This window comes from Hyperolius riggenbachi, chromosome 7 (genome assembly GCF_040937935.1).
Source record: "Hyperolius riggenbachi isolate aHypRig1 chromosome 7, aHypRig1.pri, whole genome shotgun sequence".
NCBI lineage: Eukaryota > Metazoa > Chordata > Amphibia > Anura > Hyperoliidae > Hyperolius > Hyperolius riggenbachi.
The window spans coordinates 67,380,735-67,403,000 of record NC_090652.1 but is presented as its reverse complement, the minus strand read 5'-3'; the positions used below and the strand labels follow the sequence as shown (position 1 = coordinate 67,403,000).

At 49.2% G+C, this 22,266-nt stretch overlaps 1 protein-coding gene across 1 annotated transcript in view; it reads right to left on the bottom strand.

The window, feature by feature from the left end:
- Window positions 1–4,230: 4,230 nt before the first annotated feature.
- Window positions 4,231–22,266, bottom strand: part of LOC137526042 (chitin synthase chs-2-like) — a 119,318-nt gene continuing 101,282 nt past the window's right edge. The window contains exon 12 of the mRNA XM_068247254.1: window positions 4,231–4,452. Coding sequence (XP_068103355.1) covers window positions 4,231–4,452 — 222 coding nt within the window. The remainder of the gene's footprint in view (window positions 4,453–22,266) is intronic.

The window sequence follows — 22,266 nt, the reverse complement described above, 5'->3', positions numbered from 1 at the left end:
GCACCCAGCAAAGCACCCCCAACCATGCAAAGCCCCGCCCGAGCCATGCAAAGCACCCAGAAAAGCACCCCCAGCCATGCAAAGTGCCCAGCAAAGCACCCCCAGCCATGCAAAGCGCCCAGCAAAGCACCCCCAGCCATGCATCCCCCCTCATATGTGACTAATCACCACTGTAATTTGATCTCTCACCTGTGTCACCTGACTGCCACAGCAGAGCAGCTAATTTGAAAGCACAGGATGTTAACAATATGTCTGCTCCCATGAAAGCAGGATGTAGACACACTGCAGATTTATTGCAAGATTTGTATCAGCTGTAACTAAGAAATGCTTTTCTTTAAAAAGATTATTATGCTGTATCTTTCAGAGCAGAGAGGAAGTTCCTAGTGCCATTCATGGTGCTGGACAGGACCCGGGATGTTCTGAGAGTTATGCATTTTGGATTTTAGCCAACTCACTTTAACCATTTTGCAAACTAGCAGGCCAATGTCAGAAATCCCCAGCATTTTGAACTTCGGCCAACGTCAAATCGGCCAGTTCTAGAAATGGCCATAACATATATATGTTTCTGATGCTTAAAACTGGATAATTAATGTAAAGTTGGGCGTACAGAATAATATATTACATTCTAATATATGTCACTGCGGTGCTTCTTCAACCTTCCTGGAGGTAAGCACGAGCTGAGCTCGGGGTGGTAGAATTAAACTAAGAGCGGTAATCCCGAAAATACCTGGTCTGTAAAGGGCTTTGGAGTTCCACGCGCGATCGCTTCTGCGCAGTGGGACTCCAGCATCTCTCCCAGCCCCCCCCCCTCCCCCTCCTGGCCTGTCTGTAGCTTTCACGGGCCGCCGGGATCACCATAGCCCCGCTCTTGTTCCCGGGGACCCAGCGGCCAATCTGTGTGGCGGTGCGGCGTGACGTTACCGGGGTCGGGCCACATTTTTAAAGTGGCCCTGAAGATGAGCGCAGGGCAGAAGAAAAACAGTGCGCACTCAAGTGATCTATATATATATAGCATGCTGGATGGCACTGTACCAGTGGTGTAGCTAAGGAGCTGTGGGCCCCGGTGCAAGTTTTACATGGGGCCCCCAAGCACTCTATACATAACAATTGATATGGCGCACCAAAACCTGCTAAGGATTTCCTCAGTGTCAGAGGTGCAAGAAGGAGATGGGGAACAGTTTGTTAATGATTACCACCAGTGGCGGCTCCAGGAATTTTTTTTAGGGGGTGCTATGCAGGTGCTGGACCAATTTCCGGGGGAGCTGACGACCTGCGGCGCGCGAAGCGCGCCGCGCCAAAAATGGGTGTGGCTACAACCTGCGGCGCGCGAAGCGCGCCGCGGCGAAAAAATGGGCGTGGTCATGACCGGGTGAGGGCGGGGCTAACTGTAATTTAACGTGAACCCAGGGTGAGAGTGATATGGTGGCTGCCATATTTATTTCCTTTTAAACAATACTAGTTGCCTGGCAGCCCTGCTGATCTATTTGGCTGTAGTAGTGAACTGAATTACACCAGAAACAAGCCATGCAGCTAATCTTGTCAGTTCTGACAATATTGTCAGAAACCCCTGACCTGCTGCATGCTTGTTCAGGGTCTATGGTTGAAAGAATAAGAGGCAGAGGACCAGCACCGCAGCCAGGCAACTGGTATTGCTTAAAGGGAGATAAATATGGCAGCCTCAATATTATTCTCACCTCGGGTTCCCTTTAAAAGTGCAACACAAAGACAGAGGGCCCAAGTTTTGGTGACCCTTTTCCCAGAAAATTCACATAATTGTGCAGGTTTTCTCAAGAAAATACACGTAATGTGAGCAGATTTTAACAAAAAACACGTCCAATGACCCCAATATGCACAATCGTTATCAGATATGGCCCCAATATGCACAATCGTTATCAGATATGGCCCCAATATGCACAATCGTTATCAGATATGGCCCCAATATGCACAATCGTTATCAGATATGGCCCCAATATGCACAATCGGTAGCAGATATGACCCCAATATGCACAATCGGTAGCAGATATGACCCCAATATGCACAATCGGTAGCAGATATGGCCCCAATATGCACAATCGGTATCAGATATGGCCCCAATATGCACAATCGGTAGCAGATATGGTCCCAATATGCACAATCGGTAGCAGATATGGTCCCAATATGCAGAATCGGTAGCAGATATGGTCCCAATATGCACAATCGGTAGCAGATATGGTCCCAATATGCAGAATCGGTAGCAGATATGGCCCCAATATGCACAATCGGTAGCAGATATGGCCCCAATATGCACAATCGGTAGCAGATATGACCCCAATATGCACAATCCGTAGCAGAAATGACCCCAATATGCACAATCCGTAGCAGAAATGACCCCAATATGCACAATCGGTAGCAGATATGACCCCAATATGCACAATCGGTAGCAGATATGACCCCAATATGCACAATCGGTAGCAGATATGACCCCAATATGCACAATCGGTAGCAGATATGACCCCAATATGCACAATCGGTAGCAGATATGACCCCAATATGCACAATCGGTAGCAGATATGACCCCAATATGCACAATCGGTAGCAGAAATGACCCCAATATGCACAATCGGTAGCAGAAATGACCCCAATATGCACAATCGGTAGCAGAAATGACCCCAATATGCACAATCGGTAGCAGAAATGACCCCAATATGCACAATCGGTAGCAGATATCGCCCCAATATGCACAATCCGTAGCAGATATGACCCCAATATGCACAATCCGTAGCAGATATGACCCCAATATGCACAATCCGTAGCAGATATGACCCCAATATGCACAATCCGCATCACCTGAAAAAGAAAAGAAAAACCCATTTACTCACCTACAGCCAGAAGACCTTCTTTCCCGACCTCCTGTCCCGAGTCCCGACCTCATTGTGGCGCGCAGCGCCCGCGCGCCCACGATCCTCTTCCTTCCCGACGTCACCACGAGACTTCCTGCCTGCATGCAGAGAGCAAGGCTACGGGAAAATGGCCGCCCGAAGTCTGCAGAACAGGGCTCCGGGCGGCCATCTTACCGTAGCCCTGCCTGCTGCTCCGTGCTGCCGGTGTGAACTGACTTGGCGTCTTTTAGACGCCTGAAGTCAGTTCACTCCAGGGGGTGCTTTGGGGGTGCTTGGACAATTCTAGGGGGTGCTCGAGCACCCCCAAGCACCCCCCTGGCGCCGCCCCTGATTACCACTATTCAACGTATCTATAGAAGTGATTATTACCAGCACAGGGCCAATAGAGAGCTTGAGGGATGGCCCCTCGGGGCACCTCTAACCCAAGGGCCCCGATGCGGTTGCTACCTCTGCAACCCCTATTGCTACGCCCCTGCGAATTCCCAGATCTCATCTGGGGCACAGACTTTGCGCTGTCAGATTTTTTTTTTACTAGGAAGTAAAACAGCTAAATGCACAGCAAGTCACATTACATTCAAAGGGTTGTGCTGAAGCATTTGGCATGAGCAGTAGGTGCGCACTCTAATATATATATATATATATATATATATATATATATATATATATATATATATATATATATATATATATATATATAATTTGATCTCTCCTCTGTGTCACATGACTGCCATGGCAGAGATGGCAGATAAGCTCAATTGGAAGCACATGTAGCCATTTGGTTCCCAACTTTGTTTGAGCTAAGTCCTTTTTCTGCATACTGTTACTGACCTCTGCCTGGATTTTGACTACTCTCTGCCTTATCTGTACAGTTTCACAATTTGTTTAAGTTTATTCATAAATGTAATTAATTCAACAAATTTGTGTCCCAGTCTTATATTTATATGCAGAATGTCTACCAGGCTTTTATTCTGACATATTTTGGTGAATTATGACTTAAGAATTGGAGGCCTAAAATTCTTGAAAAAATGTACTGCTTTTGACTCCAGACAGAAATGCACCCCAGGGAGGTTAAAGAGCCTAATCAGCCTAAAATAAACATGCTATGGATAAATAAAAAAAAAAAACCTTATACTCACTTGCTAGTGTTTTTCTCTTCCCCCTCCTCCCCCAAGCCCAATGTGTGTCGGCTTCTGGTGTGCAGCCACACCCCTTTGCAGATGAGTTCCATGGCACTCTCTGTATCTGAGATAGAGAGTGTCATGAAAGCGCCACAGCACATCTCTACAAGGGGGCAGGGCTACGCCCCGGAAGGCGGCACACATGGCAAAAATAAGTCGTCATTGAAGTTTTCTTACCTGTGGTACAGAAGGGCTCCAAACTGCAGTATGAGAAGAGCAGCAAAAGACAGTAAGAACATTAACCCAATAGGCTCAATGTGCAGCTCTCCTGATGGGGAAATAGTGCCGTTTACATATATGTTGGGTAGAACAATGCTGATCGTCAAGCCACTGATTTCTAAGAAACATGTTCCCACTATCCACAGCAAATTAATAGTAAAAAATATCAATGTCACCTGTCAAAACCAAAAAGACAAAATTAAATCAATATCAGATCATAATAATGTAGAGCAGAGATTTAAAGTAGAAGTTTATCCATACATGCAACTCAAGTGTATTAAAATAAAGACTCATTCATGCCATATACTTTTATCATTGGTTTAGCTCTGCCATATGATTTAACCTCTTGAGGACCATGGTGTTAAAACCCCCCTAGTGACCAGGCTATTTTTTACTTAATTGGCCACTGCAGCTTTAAGGCTAAGCTGCAGGGCCGCACAACACAGCACAAGAGTGATCCCTCCCCCCTTCCCCCCCCCCCCCACCAACAGAGCTCTCTGTTGGTGGGGTCTGATCCCCCCACAGTGTTTATTTATTTTTTTTACAAATATTTACTTTATTATTTTTATAATAAATATTGTCATTTTCTTTCTTTTTTTTTTCTTTACTAAAACCCCTCCCTCCCCCCAGGCGGCCAATCCTGGCGATCGGCTGTCATAGGCTTCTGCCTATGAGAGCCGATCGCTCTCTTGTCCCCCAGGGGGACAGCCATGTCACACTCATCGCAGCGCTGTACATGTAAATACACGGCGGTTTTGTCGTGTAACAGTCTTCCGAGTGGCAAGCGCTGCTCGTAGACTGAAGGCTCCGCTCCACCCACCAAACAGGAGATGCGTGCGCAACCTGCGCACAGCTTGCGCGCAATCTCCTGCAAAATAGAGCCCTAGGACCTTACGCCGATCGTCGTTAGGCGGTCCTGGGGCTGCCGCTGTGGCCACGCCCATTGGCGTGACGCGGTCGGCTAGAGGTTAAATGATGTATGCTAAAAAAGGACTCGTCATTAACAGCACTCTTTTTTATTAAAGGACCACTATCACGAAAATTGCATTTCTTCCAGAGTAAAATGAGCCATAAATCACTTTTCTTTTAGGCTAGTCCATCTCAATGGAGGATTCTCAGCATGGCTTTTATTCTTTATTAGGACACTCCCTGAAAAGGTTTTATATAATATAAAGATGCTGGCCAGCCTTGGTGCTTGCTGCACACTATTGTGGCAGTTGGACAGAGCAACTGCCATTTGCTAAGTGCTTTTGAAAATAAAGATAACCCTGAGAACCCCCCATGAGTAGATGAGATACTCCAAAACCTGTCAGTTCTGTCAAATTTCTACTACCTACCAGAGGCGGGACAAGGTCCTCCAGCACCCAAGGCTGAGACACCAAAGTGCGCCCCCCATCCCTGCCACCCCAGCCATCACACACTGATTGCTATTAGACTAAGAGGTGCCACAGGGCCCACAACCTCCCCAACACCTTAATCTCTAGTTATCTGGCTTGTAGTCACTGTCATGTATCCCTTTTTCTTATTTCTTTCTGTTTCAAACACAATTAGGAATGACAGCTGAATGAATTCTGCGCCCCCTCCTACACTGCACCCTGAGGCTGGAGCCTCTCCAGCCTATGCCTCGGCCCGGCCCTGCTACCTACTGTACTGTAAGTAATAGCAACATAGGAGAAAATAATGTATGGTTCATTTTTACTCTGGAAGAAATGTACTTCTTATTTGAATGTGTTTACAAGTATTTTAAATGTTACGATTTTTGCAATAGTGGTCCTTTAAGTATGTACTGCACTGCAGATATGATCTGCATAGGAATGATAAGCATAGCAGAGGGACCAGTGGCGTAACAATAGGGCTGCAGACTTTGCACCTGTGGGGAGGCCCGGGGGCCCCTCTGCGGCACGCTCAAGGCCTTTTTGGGGGGCAGGAAGCAGAGCCGGCGCTACCATAGAGGCAGGAGGCCTCAGCAGCGCCGACCCTGCTACATTCTCTGCCAGGGCCCTGTGCGAGCAGTGCAGTAAGTAACCGAACCTGGCAGAGGGAGAGACAGGATCTATATACATACCTCCTCCAAGTGGTTCGGTTACAGCGCCTGTCTTCTGCAAGCAGTTCGGTTCCAGGGTCAGTCTCCTCCAAACGGTTCGGTTCCAGCGTCTGTCTCCTCCAAGTGGTTCAGTTCCAGCACTGACAGACAGACGCTGGAACTGAACAGCTCGGAGGAGATGCTGGAACCGAACCGAAGCTGGAGGTATGAATATAGATCCTGTCTCTCCCTCTGCCAGCAAGTTCGGTTACTTGGAGGGGGGGCGGAGTTGGGGGCCCCCTTGCTTAACCTTGCCCCAGGGCCCCTGGGCCGCTTAAACTGGCCCTGGCAGGAGGGGTTGCAGCATGAGTGGAGAACATGGCCACACATCGGTGGGGAGGGGGGACACTCCTCCCCCCTCACCTCGAGCTCTCCCCTCAGCGCTCCCTTTCCAGCATCAATTAGTGGCAGCAGGCGGCGGGCAGGAACACATACCTTCATACGTCTGACGCTACTTCCTGTTGAAACAGGAAATAGTGTGAAGCACTTAGAGGTCTGACCTCCATGGTGGATGGAGGTATGTGTTCCTGCCCACTGCTGCTGCCACTAATTGATGCTGGAGGGGGAGTGCTGAGGGGAGAGCTTGAGGTGAGGGAGGGGACTGTCCCCCCTCCCCGCCGATGTCCAATGCTCTCCCCTCATGCTGCGACCCCTCCTGCCCCCCCAAAACAGCCCTGAGTGGGCTTGGGGGGGGGGGCATACAAATTTTTGAAGGGGGGCCCAGTGATTTCTAGTTACACCCCTGAGAGGGAAATTACAATAAAAACATACAAGGGATTGAAGACAGTAGAGGCAATAGTAAAGGTGTCCATATTTTTCTCGACTTCTTGGGCAAGCCACCATTTAAAATTGATATTTGTTATTGAATCAGATGAAAATCGGTGCCACCAAGAACATGCCTGGCTGCCGATGGGACCAATTTCGGGCCGATATTGGTTGCATGTGTCAATCGGACATGCTGCAAGATGTCGGCCCGTCGTGATCAATTAGGTGCACAGCGGTAACGGCGAGTGATATTGGGACGAGCGATGACCGTGACAAAACCCGTTCCCCTAGTATATAAATGTGCCCCCGTGCCTGCATTTATACCTTACCTGTCCTGTGTCCCCCACCTGACTTCAGAATCCCCCACTCTTCCATCATTGGTATACACGCCACCTGTATATAGCACGTGGTGCTTGTGTGGTATACATGATGCAATCAAATTGTCATCTAGACAGAAAAATTAACATGTCTACTAGTACATTGTTGACTGCTGTCTGCTGTTCTCCACCAGCCAAATGTAACAAATTGAGTTTCCATTTTTACCCTTTTTTTGCCCTCTAGTGGACATTCCTCAGGATTACATAGAGATTTCAGCAGACTGATGACTGAGAAACTCTCAGCTTGGCTTGTCCATGAATTGAAGCATCTGAAGCAGGGGTAGGGAACCTTGGCTCTCCAGCTGTGATAAAACAACAAATCCCAGCATGCATTTGCCTTTATTAATCATGATTGTGGCTGTCAGAATCCTGCAATGCATTGTGGAACTTGTAGTTCCTTAACAGCTGAAGAGCCAAGGTTCTCTACCCCTGACTGAAGCATCTGCTGTGACAGTAGAGAGGCTGGGGTCGTTTACAGGCTGGAGAATACATTGTAGAACATTTAAAGGGCCACTATAGTGGAAAAAAGGAAGTAGTTAAAATCTGACAGAACTGACAGGTTTTAAACTAGTCAATCTCCTCATGGGGGATTCTCAGGTTTTTATTTGTTTTAAGAAGCATTTCCTGAACGGCAGTCACTAAGTCTGATGGACAAAATAGTAAAGTTCCAGCCAGCCTTCCTACAGAAGGTTGCTGGGGTCTGCACGGGAGAGAGGGTTTGCAGGGTAGGAGGGAACAGGAGGTTGCTGGGGTCTGCTGGAGAAAAAGAGAGGGTGCATGGTAGGGAGAGAACAGGAGGTTGCTGGGGTCTGCCGGACAAAGAGAGAAGGTGCAGGGTGGGAGAGAAAAGAAGGTTGCTGGGGTCTGTCGGAGAAAGAAAGCGGATGCAGGGTGGGAGAGAACAGGAGGTTGCTGGGGTCTGCCGGAGAAAGTGGGGGTGCAGTGAGGGGAAAGAACAGAGGGCTGCTGGGGTCTGCAGAGAGTGTGATGGTGCAGGGGGAGATAACACAAAGTTACTGGGGTCTGCAAGGGAAAGAGATTATATGGGTCTTCAAGGGAGGGAGAGAGTGAGGGTGCGCGAGGGGGGGGGGGGACAGGGAGTTGCCTGAGTCTGCAAGGAAGTGAGCGTGCAGGTGGGAGAGAACAGGAGGTTGCTGGGGTTTGCAGGGGAGAGAGAGAGGGTGGAAAAGGGGGCAAAGAAAAGTAGGTTGCTGGGGTCTGCAAGAGAGAGAGAGTTTGCAGGGTGGGAGGGGACAGGAGATTGCTGGAGTCTGCAGGGGAGAAAGAGGGTGCAGGGTGGGAGAAAACAGGAGTTTGCTGGGGCCTGCAGTGAGGAGAGAGAGGGTGTGGATACAAAAAGAACCGGCTCATTTATGAGCCGGTTACTATACCTTAGGATGCGTCCTGTGCGGACGTATAGCTGCCAGCTCCGCTGTCTCTCCCCACCTGCCTGCACCTGTCACCCTCACCTAGGGTGGCACCCATGGGTGCACCAGGTGCCAGGCTAGGTGAGGGTGACAGGTGAGGAGGCGGGGAGGACAGCGGGAGCCGTGCTATGCGTCCCTACGCAGGACGCATTGTAAGGTATAGTATTTTAATTGGCGTGGGAGATCTGCAATCAAGCTATTTGAAGATCGCAAGATAAGAGGATATTGTTATTCGTTGGATCATTTCCGAGGATATATTGGCGTGGGAACATTTTTTTAAAGGTACAGGTAAGTATTTGTGGTTAATTAAGATTATTAAAATACTTTTCTCGTGGTTGTGTTTTTATTTCATTTAACCCTTTGTTGAAATGGGGAAGGGGTACAAAGTAGCCCCATACTCATTTCTCCTGGGAGGGGGGTGGGCATCTGTGGGTCCCCTTCTTAAAGGGGACTCCCAGATGCCACCATGAACCCCCCCCCAGGGAGTCGTCGCCCCCACCTCCTCCTGGGGCACCGGAGGTGGGGAAGAGCCCCTTGTCCATGGATTGGACAAGGGCTCCGGGGGGGAGGGGGAGGCTTGGCCGCCCCTCCCCCCCAGAGCCCCCCCATACCATGGACCATGCGGGCTGGTATAGCTCAGGGTGCGAAGCCCCAGTCGGCCGGGGCTCCGCATTCTGGCTATCCCAGCCTGCATGGGAGACAAGGGGTTACAGAGGCTCGGGAGGGGGGGAACCCCACGTCGTTTTTTTTTTAAATTTATTTCCCACACTCAGAAGATTAAAAAAAAAATTTGATAGCAAATTTAAAAAAAAAAATGACGTGGGGTCCCCCCTCCCGAGCCTCTGTAACCCCTTGTCTCCCATGCAGGCTGGGATAGCCAGAATGCGGAGCCCCGGCCGACTGGGGCTTCGCACCCTGAGCTATACCAGCCCGCATGGTCCATGGTATGGGGGGGCTCCGGGGGGGAGGGGCGGCCAAGCCTCCCCCTACCCCCCGGAGCCCCTTGTCCAATCCATGGACAAGGGGCTCTTCCCCGCCTCCCTTGCCCCAGGTGGAGGTGGGGGCGACGACTCCCTGGGGGGGGGGGTTCATGGTGGCATCTGGGAGTCCCCTTTAAGAAGGGGACCCCCAGATGCCCACCCCCCTCCCAGGAGAAATGAGTATAGGGGTGCAGGAGTACCCCTTACCCATTTCCACAAAGGGTTAAATGAAATAAAAACACAACAACGAAAAAAGTCCTTTAATGTTCTAAATTAACCACAAATACTTACCTGTACCTTTAAGAAAAAAATCCCACGCCAATCAGGTCCCACGACAGTATCCTCTATCTTGCGATCTTCTGATACATGTTGATTGAAGATCTCCGCCGCCCCGACGCCACACACGCCGCCTCCGCCGCACTGCTCTCAGCTATACTAAGTATAGCTGAGAGTTGCGTCTATGCGTCTATATAGACGCATTAGCGCTAGCTGCCGCTGCCCTCCCTGCCTCCACCCACCTGTCACCCTCACCCATGCTGACACCCAATGCACCCATGGGTGCCAGCATGGGTGAGGGTGACAGGTGGGGAGAGGCGGGGAGGGCAGCGGCAGCTAGCGCTAATGCGTCTATATAGACGCATAGACGCAACTCTCAGCTATACTTAGTATAGCTGAGAACAAAAAGCATCTTTAAATTTTGGCTCCAAGGCTCCCCATTGGTTCCTTATCGACCAATGGGGATCCTCCTGATCCTCCTGATCCTCCTGATCCTCCTGATCCCCATTGGTCTGTTAAGGAACCAATGGGGACCATTGGAGCTAAAATTTAAAGATGCTTTTTGCTCTTAGCTATACTAAGTATAGCTAAGAGCAGTGAGTGCGGCGGAGGCGGCGTGTGTGGCGTCGGGGCGGCGGAGATCTTCAATCAACATGTAACTGAAGGTCGCAAGATGGAGGATACTGTCGTGGGACCTAATTGACGTGGGATTTTTTTCTTAAAGGTACAGGTAAGTATTTCTGGTGAATTTAGAACATTAAAGGACTTTTCTCGTTGTTGTGTTTTTATTTCATTTAACTCTTTATGGAAATGGGTAAGGGGTACTCCTGCACCCTTATACTCATTTCTCCTGGGAGGGGGGCAGGCATCTGGGTTCCCCTTCTTAAAGGGGACTCCCAGATGCCACCATGAACCCCCCCCCCAGGGAGTCGTCGCCCCCACCTCCTCCTGGGGCACCGGAGGTGGGGAAGAGCCCCTTGTCCATGGATTGGACAAGGGCTCCGGGGGGGAGGGGAAGGCTTGGCCGCCCCTCCCCCCCGAAGCCCCCCCATACCATGGACCATGCGGGCTGGTATAGCTCAGGGTGCGAAGCCCCAGTCGGCCGGGGCTCCGCATTCTGGCTATCCCAGCCTGCATGGGAGACAAGGGGTTACAGAGGCTCGGGAGGGGGGACCCCACGTCATTTTTTTCAAAACTTTTCCCACACTCTGAACATAACCCAAAAATTTTAATTTAAAAAAAAAATAAATAAAATTTTTCAATTTTTTTTTTTAAATATTGTTTCCCAGTATCTTTTTAACATATCCTGCAAATTTGGTGTTGCTAGGATTTAAGGGGACTTTGCTATTAACTGCTAAAGTCGGCGGGAAAAGTTTCCACGGGAATGTCAGTACGCGATTTAAATAGTTACATTTCCTTTGAAGATTTAAGATCGATTTTCTCAAAAACTATAAGGTCTTTTTGAACAATTTTTTTTTCTTCGTGTTCCCACTATTTTTCTTAACATTCCCTACACATTTGGTGTTTCTGACATTTAAAGGGGCTTTGATATTAACCGCTAAAGTCGGCGGGCGTTTAATTTTCCCACGGTCAGAAGAAGAATATTCAAAATCGATTTTCTCAAAAACTATAAGGTCTTTTTGAAAGATTTTTTTTCCTTTTGTTCACAATATTCTTCTTAACATTCCCTGCAAATTTGGTGTTTTTAGCTTTTAAGGGGGCTTTGCTATTAAACATTAAAGCCGGCGGGCAGATATTTTCCAAACGGCAGCAAAGCAGGGGTTAAAACGATAAATATCGTTCAGGCAGGACCAAAAAAAAAAAAAAAAAAACAGTTTTAAAACGATAAATTTCGTTCTGCACTATTTTAACCTTTAAAATGATAAATATCGTTTTAAACATATATCGGGCAGAAGGGGGCGCCATTTTTTGGCCGGCGCCATTTTTAACTAGACGCACCAATCCACATGTATATTTTGTGACTTTTGCAGCATATTGTTTATTAAAAAAAACACTTTCAGTGCGGCCAAGTGGGATCACTTGCGTACCACCAATCCACACGTATTTTCAGTGACTTTTGCTGCATATTGTTTATTAAAAAAGCACCTTCAGTGCTGCCAAGTGGGATCACTTGCGTACCACAAATCCACACGTTTATTCTGTGACTTTTGCTGCATAATGTTTATTAAAAAAATACTTTCAGTGCCGCCAAGTGGGATTACTTGCGTACCACCATTCCACATTAGAGTTTGGCCGAACCTCCGATTTTAGGTTCGCGAATCGGGTTCGCGAACTTCCGCGGAAGGTTCGGTTCGCGTTAAAGTTCGCGAACCGCAATAGACTTCAATGGGGATGCGAACTTTGAAAAAAAAAATTATGCTGGCCACAAAAGTGATGGAAAAGATGTTTCAAGGGGTCTAACACCTGGAGGGGGGCATGGCGGAGTGGGATACACGCCAAAAGTCCCCGGGAAAAATCTGGATTTGATGCAAAGCAGCGTTTTAAGGGCAGAAATCACATTGAATGCTAAATGACAGGCCTAAAGTGCTTTAAAACATCTTGCATGTGTATACATCAATCAGGTAGTGTAATTAAGGTACTGCTTCACACTGACACACCAAACTCACCGTGTAACGCACCGCAAACAGCTGTTTGTGTAGTGACGGCCGTGCTGGACTGGTGCGCACCATGGCGAGAGTGCAGGTTTTGGTGGCTTTACAGCCATATGGTCGCCTGGCTGATGTAGCTGAATGACAGAACAGTGACTGTCCAGCTGATCAAATTTGGTCTGACCACAATGAAGCAACGACCCTATTATCTTTTGTGTGCCCCCCGAGACACTCATCTAGGCGCCGGTCATTGCTTCATTGTGATACGCAAGCCCCTTCACCACGGCAAGGTAATGATCACGAAGGGGAATGGGCACATGTACATGCCTTTTCTTTTGTTGTTGCAGCTGCCCGCAGTGCAGCCAGAAAAATTAGGCAGTCATGTACACGCACCAGAAAAATTATTACAGCGGCCGCTGGTAGCAGCGGCCTAAAAAATTCAGCAATCCGCCTGGAGTCCCGGACCCTGTTGGTGGTGGAGGAGAAGGTAGTCAAGCGGCCTGCAGGCAGACATGCTGTGTGGAGGGACTGGGAGCGACTTAGTCTTCTTAGGGCAGCCCAGGCAGCCAGTCACACGGCGTGCAGGCAGAGATGCTGTGTGTGCGGGGACTGACTTAGTCTTGGGGCGGGCAGCAGCCCTCCGGGATCCATGCCTCATTCATTTTGATAAAGGTGAGGTACTTAACACTTTTGTGACTTAGGCGACTTCTCTTCTCAGTGACAATGCCTCCAGCTGCACTGAAGGTCCTTTCTGACAGGACGCTTGCGGCAGGGCAGGAGAGAAGTTGGATGGCAAATTGGGACAGCTCTGGCCATAGGTCAAGCCTGCGCACCCAGTAGGTATGCAGTGGTGGGTTCACAGAACAGGTATGCAGTGGTGGGTTCACGGAACAGGTATGCAGTGGCAGCCTGGCAGGTTCACTGAACAGGTATGCCGGGCTGGGTTCACAGAACAGGTGAACGGGTTCAATGAACAGGTATGCAGTGGCGGGTTCAATGAACAGGTATGCAGTGGTGGGTTAAATGAACAGGTATGCAGTGGTGGGTTCACAGTACAGGTATGCAGCCAGGAACAAGCTAAGCCTAACTAATCTTTCCCTATGAGAGACAGTCTGCAGCAGCTCGCCCTACTCTCACTAATGCAGGCACACGAGTGACCGTAATGGCCGCCGATGCCTGCCTTATATAAGGGGGGTGGGGCTCCAGGGGCTAGTGTAGCCTAATTGGCTACACTGGGCCTGCTGACTGTGATGTAGAGGGTCAAAGTTGACCCTCCATGGTGCATTATGGGGCGAACCGAACTTGCGCAAACGTTCGCCTGCGGGACGCGTACGCGAACCACGGAAGTTCGCATGGAACCGTTTGCAGGCGAACCGTTCGGCCCAACTCTATTCCACATGTATATTCTGTGACTTTTGCTGCGTATTGTTTATTAAAAAAGCACCTTCAGAGCTGCCAAGTGGGATCACTTGCGTACCACCAATCCAAACGTATTTTCAGTGACTTTTGCTGCGTATTGTTTATTAAAAAAGCACTTTCAGTGCCACCAAGTAGGATCACTTGCGTACCACCATTCCACATGTATATTCTGTGACTTTTGCTGCATATTGTTTATTAAAAAAGCACCTTCAGTGCTGCCAAGTGGGATCACTTGCATACCACCAATCCACACGTATTTTCAGTGACTTTTGCTGCGTATTGTTTATTAAAAAAACACTTTCAGTGCCGCCAAGTGGGATCACTTGCGTACCACCAATCCACATGTATATTCTGTGACTTTTGCTGCATATTGTTTATTAAAAAAAACACTTTCAGTGCCGTCAAGTGGGATCACTTGCGTACCACCAATCCACACATATTTTCAGTGACTTTTGCTGCGTATTGTTTATTAAAAAAACACCTTCAGTGCCGCCAAGTGGGATCACTTGCGTACCACCAATCCACATGTATTTTCAGTTACTTTTGCTGCGTATTGTGTATTAAAAAAACACCTTCAGTGCCGCCAAGTGGGATCACTTGCGTACCACCAATCCACATGTATTTTCAGTGACTTTTGCTGCATATTGCTTAATAAAAAAGCACCTTCAGTGCCGCCAAGTGGGATCACATGCGTACCACCAATCCACATGTATTTTCAGTGACTTTTGTTGCGTATTGTTTATTAAAAAAAACACTTTCAGTGCCGCCAAGTGGGATCACTTGCGTACCACCAATCCACACATATAGTCTGTGACTTTTGCTGCATATTGTTTATTAAAAAACACTTTCAGTGCCGCCAAGTGGGATCACTTACGTACCACCAATCCACACATATTTTCAGTGATTTTTGCTGCATATTGCTTAATAAAAAAAATATTTCATCTTTGTGACAAGTAACGACTAAGTAACGACTACTATGAAGAAATCCAGTGAAAGAGGGAGGGGCAGGGGAAGAGGTGTGACGGTTCACGTGGTGGCGTACCTAAGAAAACCCCCTCAATGCCGCCCATCTGCCCCAGTCAAAAAACAAACCTCACTAATCCACAAGAACGGGAAGATTTAATGAATTGCTTGACCTCTCAAGCGTCCAGCACCGGGTTAAGCACCAGCCCATCCTTGTCAGGCACGAGGTCCTCTGCCAGTTATATGGAGCCAGTGTGTAAATAAACGCTGAAGAGCCGCCGCCAGGAGCTCTTTCCGCGCGCAGTGTTGCTGTGTACGGAGAGGCAGCCGCCTCCTCTCAGCACGAGGCGGCTGTCTCCATGCAGGGGCCCAATGAGAGCGCAGAAACCGCCGCGTTGGACGCGGCGGTTAGTGCACATGCCCCCGCTGCTCCGCAGAGCGGGGCTGCTGTGGCTGGGACTCGTAGTCCCTCTGGATCTAGAATGACGCGCGCGCGCGCATTGAGGCAGAACATATGCCAGCCGGGGATGAGTCAGCTGACCAGGTTGGTCAGCTGACCCTGGCTCCCCTCCTGATTGGCCCAGCGTTTAGGGAGGTGCTGGAGAGGCCTCCGTGTATATATACTGCTGACTGTTCACTTGCTCCTTGTCTGGCGTTGCGTTCACTTATGTGGGAGCACCCAGATCCGTAGTCAGATCCGCAAGTGTGCCGGGACCAGCTGGAGCTGTAATCCTACACTTAGCTAGATTCTGTTGATAGCTAAAATACTAGTTTGATTGTGATTATCTGTTATGACTTATTGCCTGCCTGACCAATCTCCTGAGCTCTGATCTTGTACTTCGATATTTCTGATACTCTGTCGCCGAACCCCGGCTCGTTTCTAGACTCTGTTTCTGCCTCCTGATTTTGTACCTCGATCTATCTGATACCCCGTTGCCGAACCCCGCCTGTACTTTGACTCCGCTTTTGCCTCCTGATCTTGTACTTTATCTGTCTGTGTGTGTACGACCTGGCTTGTCCGGCGGTTCCTCGCACTGTTAGTGACCCTTCCTCTTGACGGTTACTTTCAGACTACTCTTCCTACTGTCAGCCTGACTCCTCCCGTCTTGGAGAGCTCAGGTCTGCGGAAGGAATCCGTGCAGTACTCCTGACTGCGCTGAGGCCTTGTCCTCAAAGTGTTACTGTTACACCAAACACTACACTCTACTTAGGTGAACAGAGGTTAGCTAGTATATTGGATTATCGGTGATACTGCAGATCACTTATAATCTGGTATATATCTGCATTCCCTGTGATACTGCAGATCACCGGTAATCAGATCCTCTCTGTGCTTCACCGAACGTTACAGAACGCCAGACCAATAATACAGATGGACGCACGCACTGACCCTCTAACTGTGCTTGCCACTTCGGTGGATATCATTCATCAAGCACTGGGCCAGCACAAAGCTTTAATTGATTCCCTTGCAGGCTCTGTGCGAACCCTCCAGACGTCAGTTGATTCAGTGCAATCCCCTCCTAGTGATGACATACGTATGCCTGTACCAGACAAATTTTCCGGCCACAAGTCTGACTTCCGGAATTTCAAGAGTAGAGTGTTATCATACTTCGAGTTAAGACCCCGATCCTCGGGGACTGAGACCCAACGGGTCATTTTCATTAAAACATTATTAACTGGTGATTCCCAGTCCTGGGCATATAATCTGCCTCCCACAGACACAGCTCTGACCTCGGTAGAGGAATTTTTTAAGGCTATGGCCATGATATACAACGACCCTGCCCTTGCGGCAACCTCTGAGCGGAAGCTTAAACTTTTGCGGCAAGGCAGAGGGTCGGTCGAGGATTACGCGGCAGAATTTCGTAGGTGGTCTGTTACCGCCAGGTTTGACAATTTTGCTCTGATGGATTATTTCCTGTCTGGGTTGTCGGAAGAGGTCTTTGACTTGATGTTAACCTTACCTGAGCCCAAGACAGTCGATGAGGCCATAACATCGGCCATCCGAGTCGATCGTCGACTACGACATCAGAGGCAGACTAGGGGCAGTCACCGTGCCAGGGTGACTTCGTATGCGGCACCTTCTGCTGCGTCTTTAGTAACGGCATCTACGCCTGTATCACCTCCTCCGGCCTTGCCCTCACCCGAGCCAATGCAAATTGGGCGATCAAAACTGACCCAGGTGGAGCGAAGGCGGAGAATATCAGAACAATTGTGCCTGTATTGTGCAGAAACAGGGCATAGAGTGCGAGACTGTCCTAACAAGCCGGGAAGCGGGTCTGCCTAGGAGTAGTGGGGGGTGACACCCTAGGCACATCATTCTCACCCCAAAAAGAGAAGAAGTTACTTCTCCCCTGTACGATTACATGGGATACTAAGTCTGTAACCACTGAGGCTTTTATTGACTCTGGCTCAGCGGCTAATTTTATGAACGTTGAATTTGCTCAGGAGTTGGGTATTCCTCTCACTCCAGTAAGTCCCCCCATTCAGGTCACGGCAGTAGACGATTCCCCTCTGCAACGGAATTGTCCCCTGTCACAGACCCCGCAGGTGAAAGTCACGATAGGGGTACTGCATGGGGAACAACTACAGTTTTTTGTGTTACACATGTCGACCTCCACTATCATCCTAGGCATGCCATGGTTACAACTCCACTCTCCACAAATAGATTGGGCTACGGGTCAGGTAACCAGATGGTCCGATCATTGTCAGTGTTTAGGGAAGGTGACATTGGGTCAGACCAAGATTTACGTGGAGGGTGTCCCCGAGGTCTATTCCGAGTATTCTGATGTGTTTTGCCCCAAGGCTGCTGATCAATTACCTCCTCATCACCCGTTCGATTGCCCCATTGATCTCCGTGCTGGTTGTATGCCCCCTAGGGGTCACCTGTATAACTTGTCTGGTCCCGAGAAGATAGCTATGCAGGAATACATTCGTGACAACTTGGCCAAGGGGTGCATTCGGCCCTCCCGGTCACCTGCTGGGGCTGGTTTCTTCTTCGTTAAGAAGAAAGACGGGGGTCTTCGACCTTGTATCGATTACCGGGGTCTTAATAAAATCACGGTAAAAAATCGCTATCCGTTACCATTGATAGACGATTTATTCACGCAGGTCACAACTGCAAAGATCTTTTCTAAGTTGGATCTGAGGGGGGCGTACAACCTAATCCACATTAGAAGGGGCGAGGAATGGAAGACGGCTTTTAACACACCCGACGGGCATTACGAGTATTTAGTGATGCCCTTCGGGTTGTGTAATGCACCAGCCGTCTTCCAGGAACTAATCAATGAGGTATTCCGGGAAGTATTGGGTAGGTTCGTACTGGTATACCTCGATGATATACTAATCTACTCCAATAGCCTCTCCGAGCACAGAGTTCACGTGAAATTTGTCCTGAACAAACTAAGACAAAATATGCTCTACGCTAAGGTGGAAAAGTGTATTTTTGAAGTGACCACAGTCACGTTCCTAGGTTACGTAATTTCCACCTCGGGCCTCTCCATGGATCCTGCCAAGGTCACAGCCGTGCTGGAGTGGCCGCAGCCAGTGGGGTTGAAGGCCCTACAGAGATTTTTAGGGTTCGCGAACTATTACAGGAGGTTCATTAAGGGGTATTCCACGTTAGTTGCCCCCCTTACCAGTCTTACGAAAAAAGGGGCGGATACCAATCACTGGTCTCCTGAAGCCATGGTGGCATTTGCTCATTTGAAGAAATTATTTTGCTCAGCACCAATTTTGAGACATGTGGACACGTCCTTCCCCTTTATCGTGGAGGTTGATGCCTCGGAAGTTGGGGTAGGGGCGGTGCAGTCTCAACGGTCCGGGTTGCAGGGCAGATTACACCCGTGTGCTTACTTTTTCCGCAGGTTTTCACCTGCAGAAAAAAATTATGATATAGGCAACCGGGAACTTCTGGCTATTAAATTGGCATTTGAGGAGTGGCGCCACTGGTTAGAGGGGGCAGAACACACGATCACAGTTTACACCGACCACAAGAACTTGGAATACATCGAGGCTGATAAGAGGCTAAGTCCCCGTCAGGCCCGGTGGTCCTTATTTTTTACGAGGTTCAGGTTTATAATCACGTACACTCCAGGCAGCAAAAACGTCAAGGCAGATGCCCTCTCCAGGTGTTTTGAACCAGAGACAGCACAGCCCCCTGCTCTGCCCAGTCCATCATCCCGCATAAATTAGTGTTAGCCGCCACAGAGACTTTGGAGGATTGGACAGAGATTTTGGGTCCCTTCCAGCAGGATGTTCCTGAGGGGAAACCCGAAGGGGTAATGTTTATTCCTCTGCCATATCGTTTACAAGTCCTGCAACTCTTTCACGCCCATAGGAATGCTGGTCACCCTGGAGCTGCCAGAACGCAGGATCTGATTGCCAGGTGTGCTTGGTGGCCGTCATTGGCAACTGATTGCAAGGAGTATGTCAGGGAGTGTGTGGTATGTGCCAAGAGTAAACCCTCCCGACTGGCACCTGTAGGAAGGTTGCAGCCTTTGCCCACCCCGAGTGAGCCATGGACCCACTTGTCCATGGATTTTGTGGGGGAATTGCCCAGGTCTGAGGGCATGTCAGTTATTTGGGTGGTAGTCGACCGGTTTAGCAAAATGGCCCATTTTGTGCCCCTTAAAGGACTCCCCTCGGCTCAAGAACTGGCCGAATTGTTTATCATTCACGTCTTCCGGCTGCATGGCGTTCCGGAAGACATTGTATCTGATAGGGGAGTCCAATTTGTGTCTGGATTCTGGAGGGCATTTTGCCACCAAATGGGCATGAAATTGTCTTTCTCGTCAGGCTACCACCCACAGACTAATGGGCAGACAGAACGTATTAACCAGTCTTTGGAGCAATTCCTAAGATGTTACGTTGCGGAGGCACAGAGTGACTGGGTGAAATTTCTGCCCTTCGTGGAATTCGCCCAAAATAATTTGAAGAATTCCTCATCTGGGTTTTCTCCAATCCAGATTGTGACAGGGAGGTCACCCAAATTCTCCCCTTTTCCAGTTGTCTCGTCTCCATTTCCAGCACTAGAGGACTGGCAGAGGTCACTCAGGAACAATTGGGGAATTGTTAAGGGGAATTTGCAGAAGGCGTTTCAGAGTCAGAAGGGTCAAGCAGATAAGAGACGGTCCCTGGAATGGAAGTTTCAGCCAGGGGATTTAGTCTGGGTGTCCACACGTCACTTGACCCTGAAGCAGCCTTCTGCCAAACAGGGCCCCAGGTTTGTGGGTCCATTTTCAGTGGCCAAGAGGATCAACAACGTTACGTATTCCGTTGATCTTCCCACTAGCATGCGTGGGGTAAGTTCCTTCCACGTATCCCTGCTTAAGCCAGCAGTCCATGTGGGTCCCACTCCTCCTCCTCCTGTGGTGGTAGATGACCAACCTGAGTACGAGGTAGAAAAAAATTTAGATTCACGCATGGTACAAAACTCGGTACAATATCTCGTACATTGGAAAGGGTATGGTATTGAGGAGAGACAATGGGTACCGGGGAACCGTATGCATGCGGATGAGTTGGTGAGGGAGTTTCATGCTTTACATCCAGAAAAGCCCAGAAGGAGCTGTCCGGAGTCCAGTCCTCAGGGGGGGGGGTACTGTAAATAAGCGCGGAAGAGCCGCCGCCAGGGGCCAGCGGCAGGCGGCTCTTTCCGCGCGCAGTGTTGCTGTGCACGGAGAGGCAGCCGCCTCCTCTCAGCACGAGGCGGCTGTCTCCGTGCAGGGGCCCAATGAGAGCGCAGAAACCGCCGCGTTGGACGCGACGGTTAGTGCACATACCCCCGCTGCTCCGCAGAGCGGGGCTGCTGTGGCTGGGACTCGTAGTCCCTCTGGATCTAGAATGACGCGCGCGCGCGCATTGAGGCAGAACATATGCCAGCCGGGGATGAGTCAGCTGACCAGGTTGGTCAGCTGACCCTGGCTCCCCTCCTGATTGGCCCAGCGTTTAGGGAGGTGCTGGAGAGGCCTCCGTGTATATATACTGCTGACTGTTCACTTGCTCCTTGTCTGGCGTTGCGTTCACTTATGTGGGAGCACCCAGATCCGTAGTCAGATCCGCAAGTGTGCCGGGACCAGCTGGAGCTGTAATCCTACACTTAGCTAGATTCTGTTGATAGCTAAAGTACTAGTTTGATTGTGATTATCTGTTATGACTTATTGCCTGCCTGACCAATCTCCTGAGCTCTGATCTTGTACTTCGATATTTCTGATACTCTGTCGCCGAACCCCGGCTCGTTTCTAGACTCTGTTTCTGCCTCCTGATTTTGTACCTCGATCTATCTGATACCCCGTTGCCGAACCCCGCCTGTACTTTGACTCCGCTTTTGCCTCCTGATCTTGTACTTTATCTGTCTGTGTGTGTACGACCTGGCTTGTCCGACCTCGAGAACCGACCTTGCTGTTAGAGGCGGTTCCTCGCACTGTTAGTGACCCTTCCTCTTGAGGGTTACTTTCAGACTACCCTTCCTACTGTCAGCCTGACTCCTCCCGTCTTGGAGAGCTCAGGTCTGCGGAAGGAATCCGTGCAGTACTCCTGACTGCGCTGAGGCCTTGTCCTCAAAGTGTTACTGTTACACCAAACACTACACTCTACTTAGGTGAACAGAGGTTAGCTAGTATATTGGATTATCGGTGATACTGCAGATCACTTATAATCTGGTATATATCTGCATTCCCTGTGATACTGCAGATCACCGGTAATCAGATCCTCTCTGTGCTTCACCGAACGTTACACAGTGGGCACAAAGGTGACACAACCAGCAGCTACAACATGCACACAACAACCAAATACAGAGTCTGAACAATTCTTGTACGACACAGTGACGAACCGGCTCGAACTCAAACATTTAGGTGTTCGATCAACAGGCATCCAGCCGCACCCCTGCACCAATTACAGCTCATTTGAATCACGAGTAACCACCGCGGTTACTCATGATTAGCTCGTGATGAGCAAGGCTATTCCCAGCATAAAGGCTATTGTGCAGTTGTATATCTTTTAGAACAGAGAGAAAGTTCTGAGTTCAGGTCCGCTTTAAGATCAATTTTCTCAAAAACTACAAGTTTTTATTTTTTTTATCTTATTGCTACTATTCCTAC